This window comes from Gopherus flavomarginatus, chromosome 4 (assembly GCF_025201925.1).
Source record: "Gopherus flavomarginatus isolate rGopFla2 chromosome 4, rGopFla2.mat.asm, whole genome shotgun sequence".
NCBI classification, from domain to species: domain Eukaryota; kingdom Metazoa; phylum Chordata; order Testudines; family Testudinidae; genus Gopherus; species Gopherus flavomarginatus.
This window is the reverse complement of record NC_066620.1, coordinates 86,406,902-86,428,282: the sequence shown is the minus strand read 5'-3', so window position 1 is coordinate 86,428,282 and position 21,381 is coordinate 86,406,902. Positions and strand designations below refer to the sequence as shown.

Below are 21,381 nucleotides of genomic sequence, written 5' to 3'. Positions count from 1 at the left end.
GTGCTGCCTATGCAGTAGTCTGGGAGCTGACTCTGTTTGTGAAGATAGAGGCAAAAAAAGCATTGAGTACATTAGCTTTTCCCACATCCCAGGGGCGGCTCCAGGCCCCAGCACTCCAAGCGCGTGCTTGGGGCAGCATGCCGCGGGGGCGCTCTGCTGGTCGCCGGGAGGGCGGCAGGCAGGGTGCCTTCGGCGGCATGCCTGTGGAGGGTCCACTGGTTCCACGGCTCCACCGAACAGAGCAACAGAGCGCCCCCCACGGCATGACCGCCATGCTTGGGGCGGCAAAATGTCTAGAGCCGCCCCTGCCACATCCTCTGCCACTAGGTTGCCTCCCTCATTCAGTAAGGGCCCACACTTTCCTTGACCACCTTCTTGTTGCTAACATACTGAAGAAACCCTTCTTGTTACTCTTAACATCTCTTGCTAGCTGCAACTCCAAGTGTGATTTGGCCTTCCTGATTTCACTCCTGCATGCCTGAGCAATATTTTTATATACCTCCCTGGTCATTTGTCCAATCTTCCACTTCTTGTAAGCTTCTTTTTTGTGTTTAAGATCAGCAAGGATTTCACTGTTAAGCCAAGCTGGTCACCTACCATATTTACTATTCTTTCTACAAATCGGGATGGTTTGTTCCTGCAACCTCAATAAGGATTCTTTAAAATACAGCCAGCTCTCATGGACTCCTTTCCCCCTCACATTATTCTCCCAGGGGATCCTGCCCATCAGTTCCCTGAGGGAGTCAAAGTCTGCTTTTCTGAAGTCCAGGGTCCATATTCTGCTGCTCTCCTTTCTTCCTTGTGTCAGGATCCTGAACCTGACCATCTCATGGTCGCTGCCTCCCAGGTTCCCATCCACTTTTGCTTCCCCTACTAATTCTTCCCTGTTTGTGAGCAACATGTCAAGAAGTTCTGGTCACCCCATTTCCAAAGACATATTAGAATTGGAAAAGGTACATAGAAGGGCAACAAAAAAGATTAAGGGTATGGAACAGCTTCCATATGAGGAGAGAATAAAAAGACTGCAACTGTTCAGCTTGGAAAAGAGATGACGGGGGGGAGGAATACAATAGAGGTCTATAAATTCATGAATAATACGGAGAAAGTGACCAAGGAAGCGTTATTTACTCCTTCACATAACACAAGAACCAGAGGTCACCGAAGGAACTTAATAGGCAGCAGGTTTAAAACAAACAAAAGGAAGTACTTCTTCACACAGTGCAGTTAACCTGTGGAACTCATTTCCGGGGGATGTTGTGAAGGCCAAATTATAATGGGGTTCAAAAAAGAACTAGATAAATTCATGGAGGATAGCTCCATCAATGGCTATTAGCCAAGACAATCAGGAATGAAACTCCATGCTTTGGATGCCTCTAGCTTCTGACTGCCAGATGCTGAGAGAGGACACCAGGGGATGGATCACTTGTTTGCCTGTTCTGTTGACTCCTTCTGAAGCACGTGACTTTTGACAGTGGCCAATGTCAGGATACTGACCTAGATGGACCATTGGTCTGACTCAGTATGGTCATACTTATGTAGAACCTGCAGTTCTCTCCACTCCACACTTCTGCACTAAAGATGTCTGCAGCTCATTGGTGGCACTATAGATCTGTCTGCAGGTTTTTGGCCCACATTTCCACCAATCTGATGTATCTATTAATCTTTTATTCATTACACTGTAGCTTTAATGAACTGAAATACAGTAACCAATTTTTTAGAAGATAAATCTGCATAGGTGGTCATTTCACCAGAATACCAGACTTGAGAGACTGCTGACAGGATATTCATTCTCCATGAACCGTCTCAACTCAATTTATAGTGTTCTATTGGTTTTTAATAGAGAAATGCAAGTAAGAGAGCACAGCAGTTATGTTCCTAACCCAGCTTGCCACTTTTGTGCATTTCCCCATCCCCAGCAGAGTACAATGTTTTGTCTAGCTGTGAAAATCCATAGGAAGCTGGTGGCTGACAATACTGTCCCAAAGTTGCTTTTTTTCTTTTTTTTTTTAACTGATTAAGTTAGGAGTCACCATTTTTTTATCCCCTTTTCTTTTTTACCACTTTCCTCCTTCCCTTCTCCATACTTCATGTATGTATTTTCCTTGTTAGCACAGAGTTGCCACCTACCAGCTGTTAACAATTCCTTTACCCCTTCCACTTTTCAGCACCACGCCACCATGAAACACACTTAAGGGAAATTGCTTCCACTCCAGCAGGCTCCTGCCCATTGAGCTGATTTAATAAAAACGCTTTTCTCTGTCTCGCTCTCTCTCAAGCTGCCTTCTTGAAAAGCTCTTTCCTACCTTGGAGGGAAAGTTATTATATTTGCCATCCCAGCACAATTCAGATTTGCTAGTCTGTCATCCTTTAATTGATTTAGATTGATCTGGTGACTGTTTCTCACAGTCTGGGACTATTTGTCCTCCTCTCCTTCTCTCTCTAGTGAGCTGACCTCACTCACAAAGTGAACATTTGATTTTTTGTTAAAAGGTTTCTCCCACCAATTCATAAATTCAGTCTTGAGTAATTACATTTTTGCATGATGAAACTCTACCAATTATACATGCGTTCCCATATCTCCAGTTAATGGTACGCAAATGAAGGCAAATCAGAATAAAATTGCTAATCAACCAATTGCACTTTCCCATAGACACAGTAATATTGTCTACTGAAGACATCTAGACCTCTGTGAAGAGCTAATGGCCTGATGCGGAACAACCTCATCTGCTACTGAAGCTGATGGGAGTGGATGTTGCTCAGTTCCTTCAAAGAATGTGCCCTTTGTTTTTTATCTGAGTTATTTATTTTCTTTTTAAAGAAATTACCTCATGGTTTAATCCCTTCTTTTTCATTCTACTTCTTTAAGATGCCTCGGCCTAGTGAGATTACTTGCTCTATCTCCTTTGAATACAAGAGATTTTGCCAGGCCCAACCCACACCTCACCAGATACACACTTAGGCCTGGTCTACGCTACGCGTTTAAACTGATTTTAGCTTTAAACTGATTTAACACTGTACCCGTCCACACTACGAGGCCCTTTATATCGATATAAAGGGCTCTTTAAATCGGTTTCTGTACTCCTCCCCAACGAGAGGAGTAGCGCTAAAATCGGTATTACCATATCAGATTAGGGTTAGTGTGGCTGCAAATGGACGGTATTGGCCTCCGGGCGGTATCCCACAGTGCACCACTGTGACCGCTCTGGACAGCAATCTGAACTCGGAGGCAGTGGCCAGGTAAACAGGAAAAGCCCTGCAAAATTTTGATTTTCATTTCCTGTTTGCCCAGCGTGGAGCTCTGATCAGCACGGGTGGCAACGCAGTTCCAAATCCAAAAAGAGCTCCAGCATGGACCGTGCGGGAGATACTGGCTCTGATCGCTGTATGGGGAAACAAATCTGTTCTATCAGAGCTCCGTTACAGAAGACGAAATGCCAAAGCATTTGACAAAAAATCTACAGGCTACACAGTGCTGCGTGACATGCGTAACGGGAAGCCAGAGACTCAAATGGACGCTCATGGAGAGAGGCAAGGGGTACTGAGGACTCCAGCTATCCCACAGTCCCCAGCAGTCTCCGAAAAGTATTTGCATTCTTGGCTGAGCTCCCAATGCCTGTAAGGTCAAATACGTTGTCCAGCATGGTTCAGGGTATAGCTCGTCAATTTACTCCCTCCCCCCATCACGTAAAAGGGAAAGAAATCGTTTCTTGACTTTTTTCAATGTCACCCTATGTCTACTGAATGCTGGTGGTAGACGCGATGCTGCAACAGTGAAGAGCAATATCCGCTCTTCTCCCCTCCCCGGTGGCAGACAGTACAATATGACTGCTATCCGTCATCACCATCAGCCCGTGCTTGATTACTGCTGAATACCCCTGGCTGGCCTCAGGGGCGCCTGGGTAAAAATAGGAACAATTCCTGGTCATTCCCAGTAGATGGGACAGAACGGCTGGTAACGGTCCTCATCAGAGCAACTCGGGGCTGAGCTCCATCAGCCCCCTCCCTTTCATGTGTAAAGAAAGATTCTGTACTGCCTGGACTATCATAGCAGCGGCATGCTGGGCTCCTCTCCTCCACACCACTTAATGTCCTGCCTAGGCTGTCATAGCACCGGGAGGCTGCCTCCCCCTCATTTTCTCTCACTAATAAGTCAGTGTTTCTTACTCCTGCATTCTTTATAACTTCATGACACAAATGGGGGGGGACACTGCCATGGTAGCCCAGGAAGGTTGAGGGAGGAGGGAAGCAATGGGTGGGGTTGTTGCAGGGGCACCCACCGTGAATGCCATGTAGCTCATCATTTCTGCGGGATCTGACACGGAGCAGCTGTGCTCTCTGATACACTGCTTCTCTAGTACACTTGCCCCATATTCTAGGCAGGTCTGACTCTATTTTTAGAAACCATAAAGGAGGGATTGACTCGAGGAGTCATTCCCAGTTTTGCTTTTGCGCCCCTGGCCGATCTCAGCCAGGGGCACCCATGATAGCAACAGACAGCACAGAAGGACAGATAACCATCATCTCATTGCCAATTACACTGGCAGCAGACAGTACAGAATGACTGGTAACCATCTCTGCTATCATGCAAAAGCAAATGAATGCTGCTGTGTAGCGCTGGAGTATCACCTCTGTCCGCGGCATCCAGTACACATACGGTGACCGTTAAAAAAAAAAAGGCTGAACGGGCTCCATGGTTGCCGTGCTATAGCGTCTGCCAGGGCAATCCAGGGAAAAAGGGAGCGAAATGATTGTCTGCCGTTGCTTTCCTGGAGGAAGGAATGACTGATGACATTTACCCAGAACCACCCGCGACAATGATTTTTGCCCCATCAGCCACTGGGCTCTCAACCCAGAATTCTAAGGGGCGGGGCAGACTGCGGGAACTAAGGGATAGCTACGGAATAGCTACCCACAGTGCAACGCTCCGGAAATCGACGCTAGCCTCGGACCATGGACACACACCGCTGAATTAATGTGCTTAGTGTGGCCGCGTGCACTCGACTTTATACAATCTGTTTTATAAAACCGGTTTATGTAAAATCGGAATTATCCCATAGTGTAGACGTACCCCTAGATCCACAGTAAAGGATGCAGACTGTGTCTTCCTTGCCCATCCTTTGTCTGAAGCAACTTCATATATACCCAGAGAAATGAGTTATATCAGTAACCAGCATAGATTCCTTTCCTCAATTGTCATGTCAAGTTTCATGTCAATCTTTAGAGCACCTAAAGCTTTTAATCTAGAACCTTTTAAGAACACCAAATTCACTTAAAAATCATTAGATTTTGGGGCTTATACCCACCCTCCCCTCTGGTCTGCTTACTGATGATACCACTTCTTTCTTTTCCTATAGCTAAGAACCAAAACTAAGCATTGAAGGTTTGGTTGGCCTAAAGGTGAATGGAAATATAATTCAGAAGATATCTATGGTCAGGATAGAGCTAGTACTTTTACTGTCTTCCTTTGAAGTTATGGTCAATATCCACCATCTGGAGATGCTCTTAGAATAGGGAGGATTGGATGCTGAATTGTGCTGTGAAAAGTAATTGATAGAAGTAATTGTGAGGAATTGACAGTTGTACAGTTTACTATAGTGTACCCTTTCCATAGGCTTTTACATAAAAAGATTCTACTCATGTCAAGTAGTTTGATCTCTACAAATTAGCACCTTTAAATCATTCCTCTTGCTAAAACAGTGTTTTTGTTTGTTTGCTTTGTTTCTTTTTTTTTTTTTTTTTTTTTTTTTTAAAGAAAACACCACCTTGGCTCCAAAGAGCAGCTTTGTAGAATTGCATTATTATTAGAAATGGAGCTGGAAACGCTACCAGCATTCCCAAAACCAAACCTGACCGATAAAAGGAATATTATAATAACCATAAGATATAGAAGTTAGAGAGGGAAAAAACTTATTGACACAGCTGTGCCAAGGAGGAATTTTTGGTTGGGAGTTGAAATCACATGAAACTCAGAAATGTTGCCCAAATTTTGTGTAACAAGTTAAAACTGAGGAGGAAGGGGAACCCAGACAAGCTAAAAATAAAGATTTTTTTTTTCAAAATCCCTGGCAAATAAAAACTCGTGTTTCATACAGCTCAACCAATTAGGTCATTTAGTTCAGTGGCTCTCAACCTTTCTAGACTACTTTCAGGAGTCTGATTTGTCTTGCATATCCCCAAGTTTCACCTCACTTAAAATCTATTTGCTTATAAAATCAGACACAAAAACACAGAAGTGTCACAGCACACTATTACTGAAAAATTGCTTGCTTGCTCATTTTTACCATACAATAAAATATAAATCAGTTAGAATATAAATATTGTCCTTACATTTCAGTGTATAGTATATAGAGCAATATAAACAAATCATTGTATGAAACTTTAGTTTGTATTATCTTCGCTCATGCTTTTTATGAAGCCTGTTGTAAAACTAGGGAAATATCTAGATGAGTTGATGTACCCCCCTTGAAGACCTCTGCATACCCCAAGGGGTACATATACACCTGGTTGAGGATCACTGATTTAGTTCACCTTCTGTTGTATGCAGGATTGTTCTCTACAAAAGATAAGTGTGTGCTTTGTCTGTGAGAATGTGTGTTTTTGTTTCTTTAAAAATGCAGCAGGAGATAGGCCAGGAGGATGCTGGTGAAAGTTCTAAGCAGAATTTTCTCTGGTGAAGCACAGAGGAGAGAGTTCCAAAGTTGATATGGTTTTCTTTGATCTATTAATGTCTCTTGTTCAGTGTTTAGCAGCACCAGCCAAGAGCACTAAAAAAAAATCATGAATCAAGACCCCAAAATCAGGAGATTGCCTTAAAAATCATGAGATTTTAAAAACAGAATATGCTTTGGGTTCTTTTATTTCTGTTCTAATTTTTGAGCCTTTAGGGCATCATACTTTCAACCTTTTCTCTACAACCATGAGGGCTAGATGCTTACACTTTTTATTTTAATAGAAGTTTAGATTCTCAAGTAATACATGATCTTTGGAGCTGGGGCTTGAACAAAAATATTGAGTATCACAAGGGTTGGCAACACTACAACTGGGATATAAAAGGGTGATTGCATGCCTGTCTGAGAAGCAATGGAAACTGGCATTTGATAGGCAAGGCAGTGGAAAAAACTTAGAAACAAGAAAATTTAGGCTGAGATTTTTATTTTTTTCCACAGTTACTAATAAAGCTACTAATGAGGTAAGCTGGGACTCTTTCTATAGTGCATGTATGTCTGTTTGGAACAGAGTGGAAACGTCCCCTTGCTTTCAAGCACTTTTAGTTGAAGTAGCGACACCTGCAACTAGACCGCTGAAGTATATTGTACTGTGCCCTGCATTAGGGTGGAGTCTCCCTCCCTGTCCTGCTGCACTGCTCTTCTGGCACAGGCACAGCATAGCTGCCTGTAGCAAGCTCTGTCACTACATTTTCCCATAAGGAGGAGAGAGTTAAACAAGCTCTAAGCTGTTGGACTTTTCCTAGCCCGGGAGGCTTCGCTTCCTCCTCCCATCCTGTGAAAAGTGTAATCCACCAGCCTGCTCCCTTCCCACAACCCTTGTAGCAAACAGCATGTCCCCTGAGTGTAGGGGATCCTCAGGGTACGTCTACACTACAGGATTATTCCGATTTACATAAACCGGTTTTGTAAAACAGATTGTATAAAGTCGAGTGCACACGGCCACACTAAGCACATTAATTCAGTAGTGTGCATCCATGGTCCAAGGTTAGCGTTGATTTATGGAGCGTTGCACTGTGGGTAGCTATCCCGTAGCTATCCCATAGTTCCTGCAGTCTCCCCTGCCCATTGGAATTCTGGGTTGAGACCCCAATGCATGATGGTGCAAAAACAGTGTCGTGGGTGATTCTGGGTAAATGTCATCACTCATTCCTTCCTCCGTGAAAGCAATGGCAGATAATCATTTCACCCCCTTTTTCCCTGGATTGCACTGGCAGACGCCATAGCACGGCAACCATGGATCCCATTCAGCTTTTTTTTTTACTGTCACCATATGTCTACTGGATGTTGCTAACAGACGTGGTACTGCAGCGCTACACAGCAGCATTCATTTGCCTTTGCAAGATAGCAGAGACGGTTATCAGTTCTGTACCGTCTGCCATGCCACTGTAAATTGGTGATGAGATGACGGTTATCAGTCGTTCTGTACCATCTGCTGCTGTCATGGGTGCCCCTGGCTGAGATCGGCTGGGGGCGCAAAGACAAAACTGGGAATGACTCCCCGAGTCAATCCCTCCTTTATGGTATCTAAAAATAGAGTCAGCCCTGCCTAGAATATGGGGCAAGTGTACTGGAGAACCAGTGTACCAGAGAGCACAGCCGCTCTGTGTCAGATCCCGCAGAAATGATGAGCTACAAGGCATTCACGGGGGGTGCCCCTGCAACAACCCTACCCGTTGCTTCCCTCCCCCCCCAACCCTCCTGGGCTACCATGGCAGTTTCCCCCCATTTGTGTGATGAAGTAATAAAGAATGCAGGAATAAGAAACACTGACTTGTTAGTGAGAGAAAATGAGGGGGAGGCAGCCTCCCGGTGCTATGATAGTCCAGGCAGGACATTAAATGGTGCGGGGTAGAGGAGCCCAGCATGCCGCTGCTATGATAGTCCAGGCAGTACAGAATCTTTTCTTTACACATGAAAGGGAGGGGGCTGATGGAGCTCAGCCCCCAGTTGCTATGATGAAGATGGTTACCAGCCGTTCTGTACCATCTACTGGGAATGACCGGGAGTCATTCCTATTTTTACCCAGGCGCCCCAAGCTGACCTAACCTGAGGCCAGCCAGGAGCACTCACGGGCTGATGATGATGACGGATAGCAGTCATATTGTACCATCTGCCACCGGGGAGGGGAAGGGAGAGGATACTGCTGTTCACTGCTGCAGCATCGCATCTACCAGCAGCATGCAGTAGACATAGGGTGACACTGAAAAAAGTCAAGGAATGATTTTTTTCCCTTTTCTTTCATGGGGCGGGAGGGGGGTAAATTAACGAGCTATACCCTGAACCACCCCGGACAATGTGTTTGACCCTACAGGCACTGGGAGCTCAGCCAAGAATGCAAATACTTTTCGGAGACTGTGGGGACTGTGGGATAACTGGAGTCCTCAGTACCCCCTCCCTCCCTCCATGAGCGTCCATTTGAGTCTTTGGCTTTCCGTTACGCTTGTCACGCAGCACTGTGCTGTGGACTCTGTATCATAGCCTGGAGATTTTTTTCAAATGCTTTGTCATTTTGTCTTCTGTAACGGAGCTCTGATAGAACAGATTTGTCTCCCCATACAGTGGTCAGATCCAGTATCTCCCGCACGGTCCATGCTGGAGCTCTTTTTGGATTTGGGACTGCATCGCCACCCGTGCTGATCAGAGCTCCACGCTGGGCAAACAGGAAATGAAATTCAAAAGTTCGCGGAGCTTTTCCTGTCTACCTGGCCACTGCATCCGAGATCAGATTGCTGTCCAGAATGGTCACAATGGTGCACTGTGGGATACCGCCTGGAGACCAATACTGTCAATTTGCGGCCACACTAACCCTAATCTGATATGGTAATACCGATTTCAGCGCTACTCCTCTCATTGGGGAGGAGTACAGAAACCGATTTAAAGAGCCCTTTATATCGATATAAAGGGCCTCGTTCTGTGGATGGGTGCAGCATTAAATCGGTTTAACGCTGCTAAAATCGGTTTAAATGCGTAGTGTAGACCAGGCCTCAGAGGTCTCTTCATCAGTCCTGCTCCTTGAGGGAGGGGAGAGCAGGGGCCCAGAGCCACAGGAGGCAGCAGCAGCAAGGAACTCCTTGGGGACAGCAACAATGGGGCCCAGCAGACAGATATGACTAGGCCTAAAATAAATATTTTAGGGAAGGACAACTTCCTAAAAGTAAGCCCTGAGAAAAGCACTTCCTCTTGTTATAGGAGGAAGCTGAGGCTTCCAGTAGGGAGCCCCATGCCTCATAGGCAGAAGGACAACATCAAATATATGAAAGCCACTTGGAAACCAAATAGGATTTGGCCCACAGACTCTATTGACAGTTTGTGTTTTTGCTGTAGATAGTTCAAAAACTGGCATTCTGTGGCAGGGATCTGATAAAATATGCAGATGCTGGATGCTATTTAATCCAGAAAGCATAATTTTTTCTTATTTCTATTACATCTATAACATTATATGTAGCTTGTTGTCAGTTGTATTGCAATCTCTTGGAATATTCTCACAATATTTGGTGGTGGTTTTCTTAAAGTCCCAGTTCTGGGAGCCTTATGATTGTGAGAATCTCAACTTGGATTTACAAAAAAATAGTAGTTTTACTCCCATGTTTGTGGTGAAAAGCTTGAAAACATGAAGCCTAAAGGCTCAAACCAGTAGGGAAATAAAAAGGAACCCCAAATATATTTATTTTAAAATCTCACAAACTGGAGGGACCTAACTCATTATTCTGAACACTTGGGGTTGGCAAAAGTGTATCAGACCAAAAGAAGACTATTTTAATCAAACTCATAATTCTTCTGTAGGGCCATTTATATGAGGACTTCAGGTGTTTTACAAACATTAATCAATTTATCCTTCCAGCATCCCAAAAATAAGTTTTGATTTTTGTTGGAGCTATCCCGCATTCTGTAAGATGGGGCCACAATTCAGGAAAGCACTAAAGTACATGCTTAACTTTAAGCATGTGCTTATGTCTCCATTGATGTCAGCAGAATTTACACATGTGCTTAAGTGCATCCCTGAACTGAGGGCTGGGTTTAGAAAACAAGCATCTTCAGGGATTGGTGTAACATCATCACATTATGAACTGTGTTGGCACTAAAGCTGGAATACTGCCAAAAAAACTATTTTCTTGCATTTAAAAACGAATTTGCCTCATCTTGGCTTCTGCTCCCTCTGTGTTAACTTCTTCCAAACATTTGAATGATTGAGCTGAGGCTGTGTCTTCACTGCCAAAAAACTCTGTGTTTACAGCAAGATAGCTAACTTGAGCTAATCCTAGTAAAGACACAGCTCAGGTACTTTTTACCTTAGTGTAGCTAGTCAAGAGCAACTCTAGGTAGCAGATTAAAGGTTCACTCAGATAATCACACCAGAAATGGTATAGTTTAGCTCTTTGGGGCAGGGTCCATCTTTTTGTTCTGTTTGTACAATGCCTAGCACAGTGGGGTCCCAGTCTATAACTGGGGCATAGTGGTAGCTGCAGTGCTACCACAAGTACAAAGTATTAATAATATATGTTCTCTGAGACTGGACACTGCTTGACACAGTAGAAGACTTCCCAAACTGTTTCCCAGGGCCCTGGCACAGAGGCATTTTAAAATTTCATATCGCCAATTTCAAGTGCTCAAAAATCATGAGTCCGGAACCAAAAAATCAGGAGTTGAGAACACTGTAATGGAGACTAGGACCTAAGTGCACTCTTCATAGTTAGGATCATACACAAACACAATATTGTTTGTGAACATGAGGTGAGGCAATTTATGTTCAAGGTCTACTTCCAGATAATAAATCTTACAGTAGCTTCATTCTTCTAGGAACAATGCTACAGTAAAGACCTTGGACAAACAGTGCTAAGCACAAAATATGAGGGATTTTTTTCAGTAAGTGTTCAAGGAAATTAACTAATGCATCCAATCTCAAAATACTGCTATTTCCACTAGTGAATACAACTAGCGTGATGCCAACACTCTATCCTACTGAAAAAATTCAATATTTTTGCTAATTAAAACCAAGTGTAAAAAAGTCACTAGCAAACAGCAATACTTTTATATTGAAACTGCAGTTTTGGCCCTTGAATGAGCATAAAGGGAGGTTTTTTTAATGGTAGAATATGGTTTGAATTAAGGAGCAAGAAAAAGCAAATTTTCTCTTTCAAAAGAGGGGAACATTTTGAAGTTTAAATCATGTTTGATTTTACTTTGCAGGTTTGACTATGAGACCACTGATAGGTCTCTTGTTTCTTGTTCTTTGCACCTGGTTCCAGAAAGGAAATCAAATGCTGTTTAGATGGGACAGCTGTTTCTGAGCTCATTTGCTAATGTAAAAATGGGGTATTGAGGAGAGACATACAAGATTATTTTGGAGCTGATCCCAAATTCTTCACACAGCCACAACTCTCATTGGCATGTAGAGCAATTTGGAGTCCTTCCAGGTAAAAAGTGTTTCATGGGGTGCTGTTTCTACTTCACAGAGGTCTTGGGGTCAGAGTGTGTCCCTTTTGCTCATGTAGGTGAGCAGCTAGTCATCACTCAAGTGAGTAATGAATCTGCAATGTGAATAAGGAGTTCACATTCTGGCCCTGAATGTTTGTACATTGCTTTGAACACTAGCATTTATTAAATGTGCGGTATAAAAGTAAGATGATACTAAAAATATTTTGATATGCTAGAGTGAAGATTTGTCATCAACTTCTTTACTACACCACAGTTTCTCCTCTCCCTCTATCCCCTGCTATCTGACCCTATAGAATGTTCTGAATTTTTCCATATCTGCTTTTTTCTTTTTGCCCCTTTTGTCTTTCGGTAACAGCATTTGGCATTTCCTGGACAGCCCGTTCTCCATAAGGCCTCAATGTTTGAATGCTAGAACGGCTTGAACGTTGCCTGCTGAGACTGAAGAAGAACTTGAGTGAAAATAATCCTCTCCTTTGTTCCGCTTGGTTTGCTTTTTGTTTGCCTGACAGATGTTCAGCCCCTGTGCGTGTGCACGGAACGGCTCCTCCGAAGAGTCACCGGGCTCTGTGATCAGTCAGCTTATCGATTTCTACATATCCGTGTTGCTTATCATCACTTACACATGCAGGGGCTCCGAGGCTGAAACCTTTCTCCCTCACACACAAATAGGGAGAGCTCCTATTGTGAAGATACTGAGGAAAGCAGATCTCTCTCCCCCCTTATACTATTGTGCCAAATCTAAACAAGCTTAGAAAAAAGGGGAACGGAATAGGAGGACGTTATTTCAAACAAGCAGATGTGATGCTGCATTTTGATGTCATGACATGTAATGTCACACAGGTGAATGAGTATAAGGGAAGGCAATGTCCTGGGTACCTTACAACTCTTACATTTTATTTCAAGTTTAGATTTATTTCACTTGACTAATGGGTGTATGGGTCAAAGACTTAGCTAGGGATCATCTCATAACCAATGCCTCTGCTATCCTTGTATGTTTTCCATTGTGTTGCTGTTTGCTTGGCCATTCTGATTGGCCATTGCTTCTGGTTTGTAATGACATGAGTGCTACTGATACAAGATTTACTGCATTGCCAGCTTGCACTTTGAAGTTAACCAACACTTATCTACCTGTATCTTTTCCTTTCCGCTGTGTTCATGAACGGCTTGCTTAACTGTGCCACCATTGCTGGCTCTGGACTGAGACTTTTCTCTTGTCGCTGGTGGCACACTGAATCCAGAGTTAAACAGTGAGCAGGGCACATCTGATTGCCTTGCATAGATACACACTGCAGACAGTTGTCCAAGTTGGGACCCCCTTGCAAAGTTTCCTCTAGGGAATATCCTGATTCTGTGTGTGTGTATTGGGGAGTGGGGGAGGTTTTGTTTTTTGCCCTTGTCTCTGCATGGGTTTGAGCCTCTATAGACTTTTGCATAATCCATGTAGGAATAAAATCTAACACTTTTGCCTCGGCACCCTGACCTTCTAACATGGGATAGACAAAAGCTGGCTTACCTGTAAGTAGCAATCACTTACCCTGCTCTTTAGGCACTTAAAACAATCACAACTATTCATCAGTGTCCAAGACTTTGTCTACATTATGGGTGGACTGTCATTAGACAAAGTACATCCAGTCCCCAGGGCGTGGGACTGGGGACTACTCTGTACTGTGCATAGGGCTAGAAATACGGCTCACTGCACCTTTGCCTTGCATTTTTCCTGCAGTAGAGGTTAGGTGCAAGTTACTACATAGATTTGGGGTAGGGTGACCAGACAGCAAGTGTGAAAAATCAGGACAGGGGGTGTGGGGTAAAAGGAGCCTATATAAGAAAAAGACCCAAAAATAGGGACTGTAAAATCAGGATATCTGGTCACCTTAATTAGGGATATGTTTCCCATTTCATTGCCAACCCCTTAAAACTTTTTGCCATCGACAATGAGAATTTGCTCCATAGGCCAGCTTCCTCTTGGAGGCATATCATATTCCATTGACCTCTTTTTCCCTACAGCGTATCGTTTATCACAAAGCTTTTAGGAGCCCCAGTATTATGATTATTTTGAAATGGAGGAGGAGGAGGGTTTCCTTTGAATTTCATTAATGTGATTAGCATTTTATGGTCATTTAATACCGCAGTAGCTTACCATTAGTTATGAAAACAGAGTAAAGTCTGTATTAATGACCTGTTGCTTGACAAGATCTCTTATGCGGTAGAAGTAAATGCAAACATGTTTGGTGCTTTGAAGTTCATCCATTTTTTGACTGAAATGTTGTTATTGTTATGCCAAAGCCTGAGTTCCATACTCAACTTTCACTCAGTCCTTTTTCAGGCAAACCTGTCACTGGCCTCAGCAGGAGTTTGCCTGACTTCATTGAGAGCTGGCCTGAGTAGATGTAATCCCTAATCCACCAGGCAGCATAAAGTGATGAGTATGGGGGCTTGAGTTTGTAGATTGGTGTGGCATTGGCCTGGTTTGTGGTGCTGCCTGGTGGCAACTGAATCTAACATAAACCATTAGTGGTACCAAACTCTAGATTTTGGTAGGTGTTACTCTACCTCCAAGAACAAATATCAAAGTGCAGTATATCTCACCTTGAAGCAGTGGTCTTGGCCGCTCTAAGTGCTGACAACAGGAGAGCCACCTGTCCTTCAAGATTCTGGAGCTGCTTTTTGAATAGTCGCTGGATCCTTGAGTTCTGGCACAAACATAGCCACGGGTAATAGGCACATGGCAGATATTCCCAAGGCCTCATAATTTTCCTATTCCTGGATTTCTCTCAGAAAATAGGAAGATGTCAGACATTTCCCTTCACTCTGGTAAGCAAAGTTGGGCCAGCAGAAGTGCTCCTCTCAAGGCATGTCTGGTTTTGAGATTTTCCTCACCATTACTGTAAGTGCCAATGGGACTTGAGCAGGTCAGGGGATGTTAAAGAAAATAGCTGATGGTGCCACTGGGTTTTGGAGGTGACACCAACTTTCTTTTACCTATAGGTTGTCAGTTTTTGGTCCTCACTGAGCCATGTTAAAAACTAGCAAGGAAGGCACACTCTAAAAGAATAATAGTGGCCTAAAAGGTTCTCTACGAGAATTGAATGGTGCTTCACTGAATATGTAGGACCAGGTGACAGAAATCTTTTTAGAACTTGGATCTCCAAGAAATGGAGACAGTCATTGCTATAGACTGCTGTAATGAGATCTGCATGACAGCAATTTATGTAGTTTATGCATTGAGGCCACTCCCACACTAAAGCCACTGGTTGTACAGAATGAGACAACCTGCTTATTAAGTGGAATCTTACTCTGGGAGCATGTTACACTAGTGCTTTGTGAACTGCCCTGGCGGCTGGTACATTTCTGGGCGGAGTTCAAAGTGTTGATTTTAATCTATAAAGCCTTGAATGGTTTGGGACCATGGGCTGAAATCTCTTCTCCCCCTTTGTTTTTGCTGACATGTTTAAGGTCAGTGAGGAGGCTCAGGCTGGAGCCCCCTTGACACAGATGTGAGTGGGTGGAGTGAAGGAGAACTGCATGCAAGGCTTTATTTGTGAGGAGTCTTGACTTTGGAATTTGCTTCCCTCTTGGTTCCCCAGAGGCCAGATTTGTTAATCTTCTGGAGACTGTGAAATGCCCACCTGTTTTCATAGCCTTTTAGGCAGAAGATGGGTTAAGGATTTGTAGGATTCATTCTTTTATGGGTTTATTTTAGTATGTAGCTGCTGGTGGATAGATATCTATGCTTTAAGGTAGGATGAGCAACTTTTTGTATTCTTCATTGCATGACTATTGAACCATATAAGTGGGATTTTTAAATGGCTGTGAGCCCAGTTTTTTTTAAAGATACTTTGGTGTTGCTGCACTCAGCATGGCCTTGTCCGAGTCTCATTTTCAAAAGGCATTTAGGCACTTTGGAGCCTAAATCGCTTTGGAAAAGTTTTCACTCCTAATTCAGTTAGGTGTTGCAACGCTGAGTGTAGCAATACACATATACCTTTAAAAATCTGGGTCATGGTCTAGCTCTGCTCCAGTTGAAATCAGTGGGAATTTTACCACTGACTTCAATAGGAGCAGAGTTAGGCCAGCACCGAGTGCTTTTTGAAAATCCCACCACATATATGTGCCTGACGCGTAAGCTGACACACATTGAGTGTTATTAACTGAAATAAAACACATACATCAGACACTGAATTAAACTCCCTTTTTGTGTTTAGATAGTTAAAGGAGGAAAGAAGGCTGGTAAAGGAAAGAAAATATCTATAAATCTAGAAGCTATGTTTTGGGGGGGGTTAACTTTATCTTTACATAAATCTACAATATGGTTAGTGACTGATATTCTATGACTTTCAGCTCTTTTTTTTGAAAAACTACTAAAAACAAAGAATGTGGTCTCTCTTGTGTAGCTGTTGTGATGTTTCACCACGCAATTTGATTGGGTTATTTCAGTAAATGAGTGAATTAATAGAGGTGCACCATCCTACGGCCCACTCCTACAAGCATCTTTGTGGGCAAACCTCTGTGCTGGTCAGGAGCGACAGAAACTCCTAAATGGGGGGTGGTGGGTACCGGTGCCTGAACAGTGGCCCCGCCCCCTTGTACCACCTCTTTCCCCCAAGACCCTTCCCCACACTGCTTGCCTTTATGGCAAGTAAAAGTGATGGGGTCCTGGGCCCCTTGGCCCCCCATTCCAGCACCCTTGGTGCTGGTCCAGAGCCCCACTGGGTTGTGTGGAGCTCAGTGTAGATGGCATGGATCTGCTGGAAGGAGCTAGTTGATTATATCTGTAAATTCATTCCATCTTGCTGAGGTCTGTGACTCCAGGAGTAAATGGACTGATCCTGGCCTAATGCCAGCATTAAATGGGGAGGTGACATCCAGTCTGTGTGACCGCAGAGCAGCAGAAAGCACATAAGGAAACAGACAGGTCAGTCCTGGTGTCATGCAAAGCAGTGGGGGATACCAGCTGGCGGATTGCTAGTGCAAATGAGTGGTGTGTGCAAACAAACATTAGTCTGCACTAACTCAATATGCAATGAAGTTAATTCACTTTCAAAGTAGAATATAGAATACAGATTAACTGGCTAGTTGGTCCACTTTAAGCTTTTGGGACACATAGACACAGGTTATTGGAGTGCAGGCTAACTAAAGGTAGCCCAGACTCTGCCCCCTATGTAGACAAGCCCTAAAACTATTAAGTATAGATGATATTTTGACTTTATTTTAAATTGCCTGGATGTTGCCAGTAATGAGAACTACTAGCGTACTGATACAATACAATTTAAAAGAGGTGGGGGGGATTCAATTTGAAATAAAGGCTAAAGGCCAAGATTTTCAGGAGATGCCTTTCTGAAAATCAGGCCTCTTTAAGTGCTGAGCACAACCCTCTGAGAATCAGGCACCTGTGGATGTCCCAACCTGACAGACTTTAAAGAGAGAGGTGCCCTTTAATCACTGTTGAAAATCTTGGTGTAAAGTTTTTAAATTTGAAGGAAAATAGGCTGCAAGAAATGGGCTAGTTTGGGCATTTACTAATCCAATTCAAATGAATGGGGTAACTCCAAACTGGAAGCCATCTATTAAAAGGGACAATACATGGCATAGGTTAGGGCTTTTCAATAGGTGATGTTACAACAGTTTTAGTTCAGATATGATTTTTTTTTTTAAACAAACGTTGTTAAACTGGTGCAAAAGGCTGCATGGACACTTCTATTTCAGTTTAAACCAGGCTTATTTCAGTTTGGTGTAAGTCAGTTGTGAACGGGTTACAATAAGTAAGCCAGTCTTATTTTGATGGAAGTGTCCACCTTGGATGTTTGCACTGATTTAGTTAAAGCAGTGGAAGTTTGCCTTAATCACTGTGACTGCTCAGAATATAGTGCCATGGTTTCCAAGGTCTGGTCTAGGTATAATTATGTTGCTCGGGGGGCATGAAAAACTCACACCCCAAAATGACATCGTTATACCAACCTAACCCCCGTGTAGACGGTACCATGTCAGCGGCAAAGCTTCTCCTGCTGGAGTAGCTACTACCTCTGAGGGAGATGGATTAAGTAAGCCAATGGGAGCATCTTCATTTAAACACTACAGTGGCGCTGATGCAGCATTTTAAGTGTAGAGCTGCTGTGAGTAACCAACAACTTTGATTATTTCCTTGCTGGGAGAGAAATGTGTTAACACAGCTAGAGGGCACCATGTCCTAATCTAATTTATTTACAACTATGTACGCTCATGAACAGGGCTATTAGATGACAAAGCACAATACAGCTTGTAACTCAAATGTAGTACACTGCTACAAGAAGCAACAGTCAGGGCTAGATTAAGCATTTTATAAGCTGTGCTGAGGTGAATGAGGGGAGGGCCGGCCCATCAGCAGTGTTCTCCTGCACTGCCTCTCATTGAAATTCTATGAGTCAGGAGCTCTCTGGGCAATATGACAAGGTGAGTGGTTGAGGGCTGCTGGCCAGAGTGCCTGGTATGCACTAACACAATTCCCTGTTGGGTGTTAATGGATGCAGCTAAACCAACGTACAATGCAATTTAACTGCAAGTGGAGCCAAGGTCAAACCATGTCCAGCATTGATTTATGTGATTGGTCCTTAGCTGCATTTGCACCTAAACTCTGAGCACCATTTCAGCTGCCTCTATCGCTGATGGTGTGAGTAATTTTACTAGGGTTAGACAAAGCTTTCCTGGTCCTGTACATTAGCTCAAGCACTGAAGGGGAATTATTAAACTGAAATATTTTTGTTTTTTCAATTAAATCTGACATAAAATCCCATCTAAATGATGAGCCTAAACCATTCACCGGTGTTCCTTCAAATATTGTTTTCACCCCAATTTTATGAATTACGTGAAGGGAGAAGTCTCTCTGCTTTTGTGAAGCAACACAAAAAAGCCAGAAGTTTTTGTGGCTTGCTTGAAATCAGTGAATGAACGCATTCTGCAGAAACTCCCTTAAAAAAAAAAAAAAAAGTCCCTCTAATTCTAGTTAGTCAAGCAGCTCCTATGTACACAAGAGGAGAGAGAAATTAAACATTTTGACTCAAACAACTGTCAAACTATCAACCAATTTCAAAATACTTGGCAAAAGTTGTAAATATGTACAACTAGCAAATAAAAACCTTCCATACCAAAAGGTTTGTTGCTGTGCGTACTGACGAAGACTGTATTAACTCTTCTGCTCTTAATCTTCCATTCCATTATACTATATTTAAAAGGACACATCAACATGAACAAATCAAGTGTAAGGGCTGCCAACCAATGCGATCCAAAATGCAGTTTCACTTACAATACTGTTTGTCTAAAACCTCATAAGAATAAAAATCTTGTAATGTTTTTTCTAACTTAATGAAAGCTGCTTTTTTTAAAAAAAAGTGTTATTAACCCAAATGGAAGAGTGGTGTGCATGGCAATAAGAGGGAGATAAAGATAAACAGAATGACAAACATCAGTTTTGTTTCACTAATCAGACTGACTGAAGTGTAAAAAATATAACAAAGCACAAATCCAATTAAACCAGAAAGCCTTTGGGCCAGTGGATTGTGTTATACCGCCTAGCCCAATGGGGCCAAAATTGTGGTTTAGCTTTTGAGGACTAACACAATACCAAAAAAAAAGAGTGAAAACTAAGAGCCAGATTGTGTCCCACAGATCCAGATGTGTATCTCCCAGGTTTTGGATGGAATAGATGGAGCATAGCTATTTTTGCAACACTCCCCTCCCCTGCCCTAACCCTTACACCAGATCCCTGTGGAGAGGACTCTGTGGGATGGGAGGATCCCAGCGTGGGGAAGGGACATTGATGCATCAATCCTGCAGGGATTCCACAAAAAAGTTTGGACAGCTTGAATCTGCATGCAATTTCCAGCAGAGCACACGCTGTACTGTGGAACCTCTGCCACCTTAGGGCAGATTCTAGGAGCAGTAGTAGACCACAATGCTGCTAGTGAAGGGGTGCAGAGGAGCAAGGGTTACAAAATAGAAAAAGCTACTTCAGTGATCTTGGGGAATCCCCAGACCTCAGGGATCTATGGGCTTGGATAAGCCAAATCCCTTTATTTTCAAGAAGGAAAATTCCCTCTTCCCCTGCTGGAACAATATATGGGAAATTGTGGTGGAATCACCACAGTTTTCCACCTCCTGCCCCTTTCCCACATCTCCCTCACCAGACGGGGTATTCAGACATTTTATATGCACAGTTCTGTTATCTTTAATAAATGTGAATAACAAAGACACTAACACAGATTTATTTTTGGGCCATAATTCTTTGCAGATGATGCACAAATTGGGGAAGTGGTAAATAATGAAGAGGACAGGTCACTGTTACAGAGCAGTCTGGATCGGTAGGTAAACTGGGCTCAAGCAAACAATATATGTTTTAATATGGCTAAATGTAAATGAATACATCTAGGAACAAAGAACGTGGGGCATACTTACAAGAGGGGGGACTCTATCCTGGGAAGCAGTGACTCTGAAAAAAGATTTGGGGGTTGTGGTGGATAATCAGCTGAACATGAGCTCCCAGTGTGATGGTGTGGCAAAAAATGGCTGATGCAATCCTTGGATGCATAAATGGGGATTTTGAATAGAAGTAAGAGAGGTAAACCTCTGTATTTGGCAGTGGTGCGACTGCTGCTGGAATACTGTGTCCGGTTCTGGTGTCCACAATTCAAGGATGTTGGTAAATTGGAGAGGGTTCAGAGAAGACCCACAGGAATGATTAAAAGGTTAGAAAGTTTGCCTTACAGTGATAGACGTAAGGAGCTCAATCTATTTAGTGTGATGAAGAGGACAATGGCTGACTTGATTACACTTTATAAGTACCTACATGGGCAACAAATATTTAATAAGGAGCTCTTCAGCCTAGCAGAGAAAGGTATAGCATGACCTAATGACTGGATGTTGAAGCAAATTTAGACTGGAAATAAGGTGTAATTTTAATAGTGAGAGTAATTAACCATTGGAACAACTTACTGAGCATTGTGGTGGATTCTGTGTCTCTGACAATTTGTAAATCCCAACTGGATGTTTTTCTCATGGATATGGTCTAGAAATTATTTTGGAGAAGTTCTGTGACCTGTTATATGACATGGTCGGAATAGAATGGTTCCTTCTAGCCTTAGAATCTCTGAATCTTGGCCCTGTTCCTTTAACCTTTCTCTTTTTGCTGAAGAGTTAATTACTGTAAGTTACAGTGATGGGCTTCTTTTAGGAGACCCTCTCTCCT

The 21,381-nt window shown here is 43.1% G+C and overlaps 1 protein-coding gene across 1 annotated transcript in view; it reads left to right on the top strand.

Moving 5' to 3' along the window:
• Positions 1-20,466, top strand: part of FAM120B (family with sequence similarity 120B) — a 169,193-nt gene extending 148,727 nt beyond the window's left edge. Inside the window, exon 11 of the mRNA XM_050949076.1 lies at positions 20,428-20,466. Coding sequence (XP_050805033.1) covers positions 20,428-20,431 — 4 coding nt within the window. The 3' untranslated portion in view covers positions 20,432-20,466. The remainder of the gene's footprint in view (positions 1-20,427) is intronic.
• Positions 20,467-21,381: the final 915 nt, after the last annotated feature.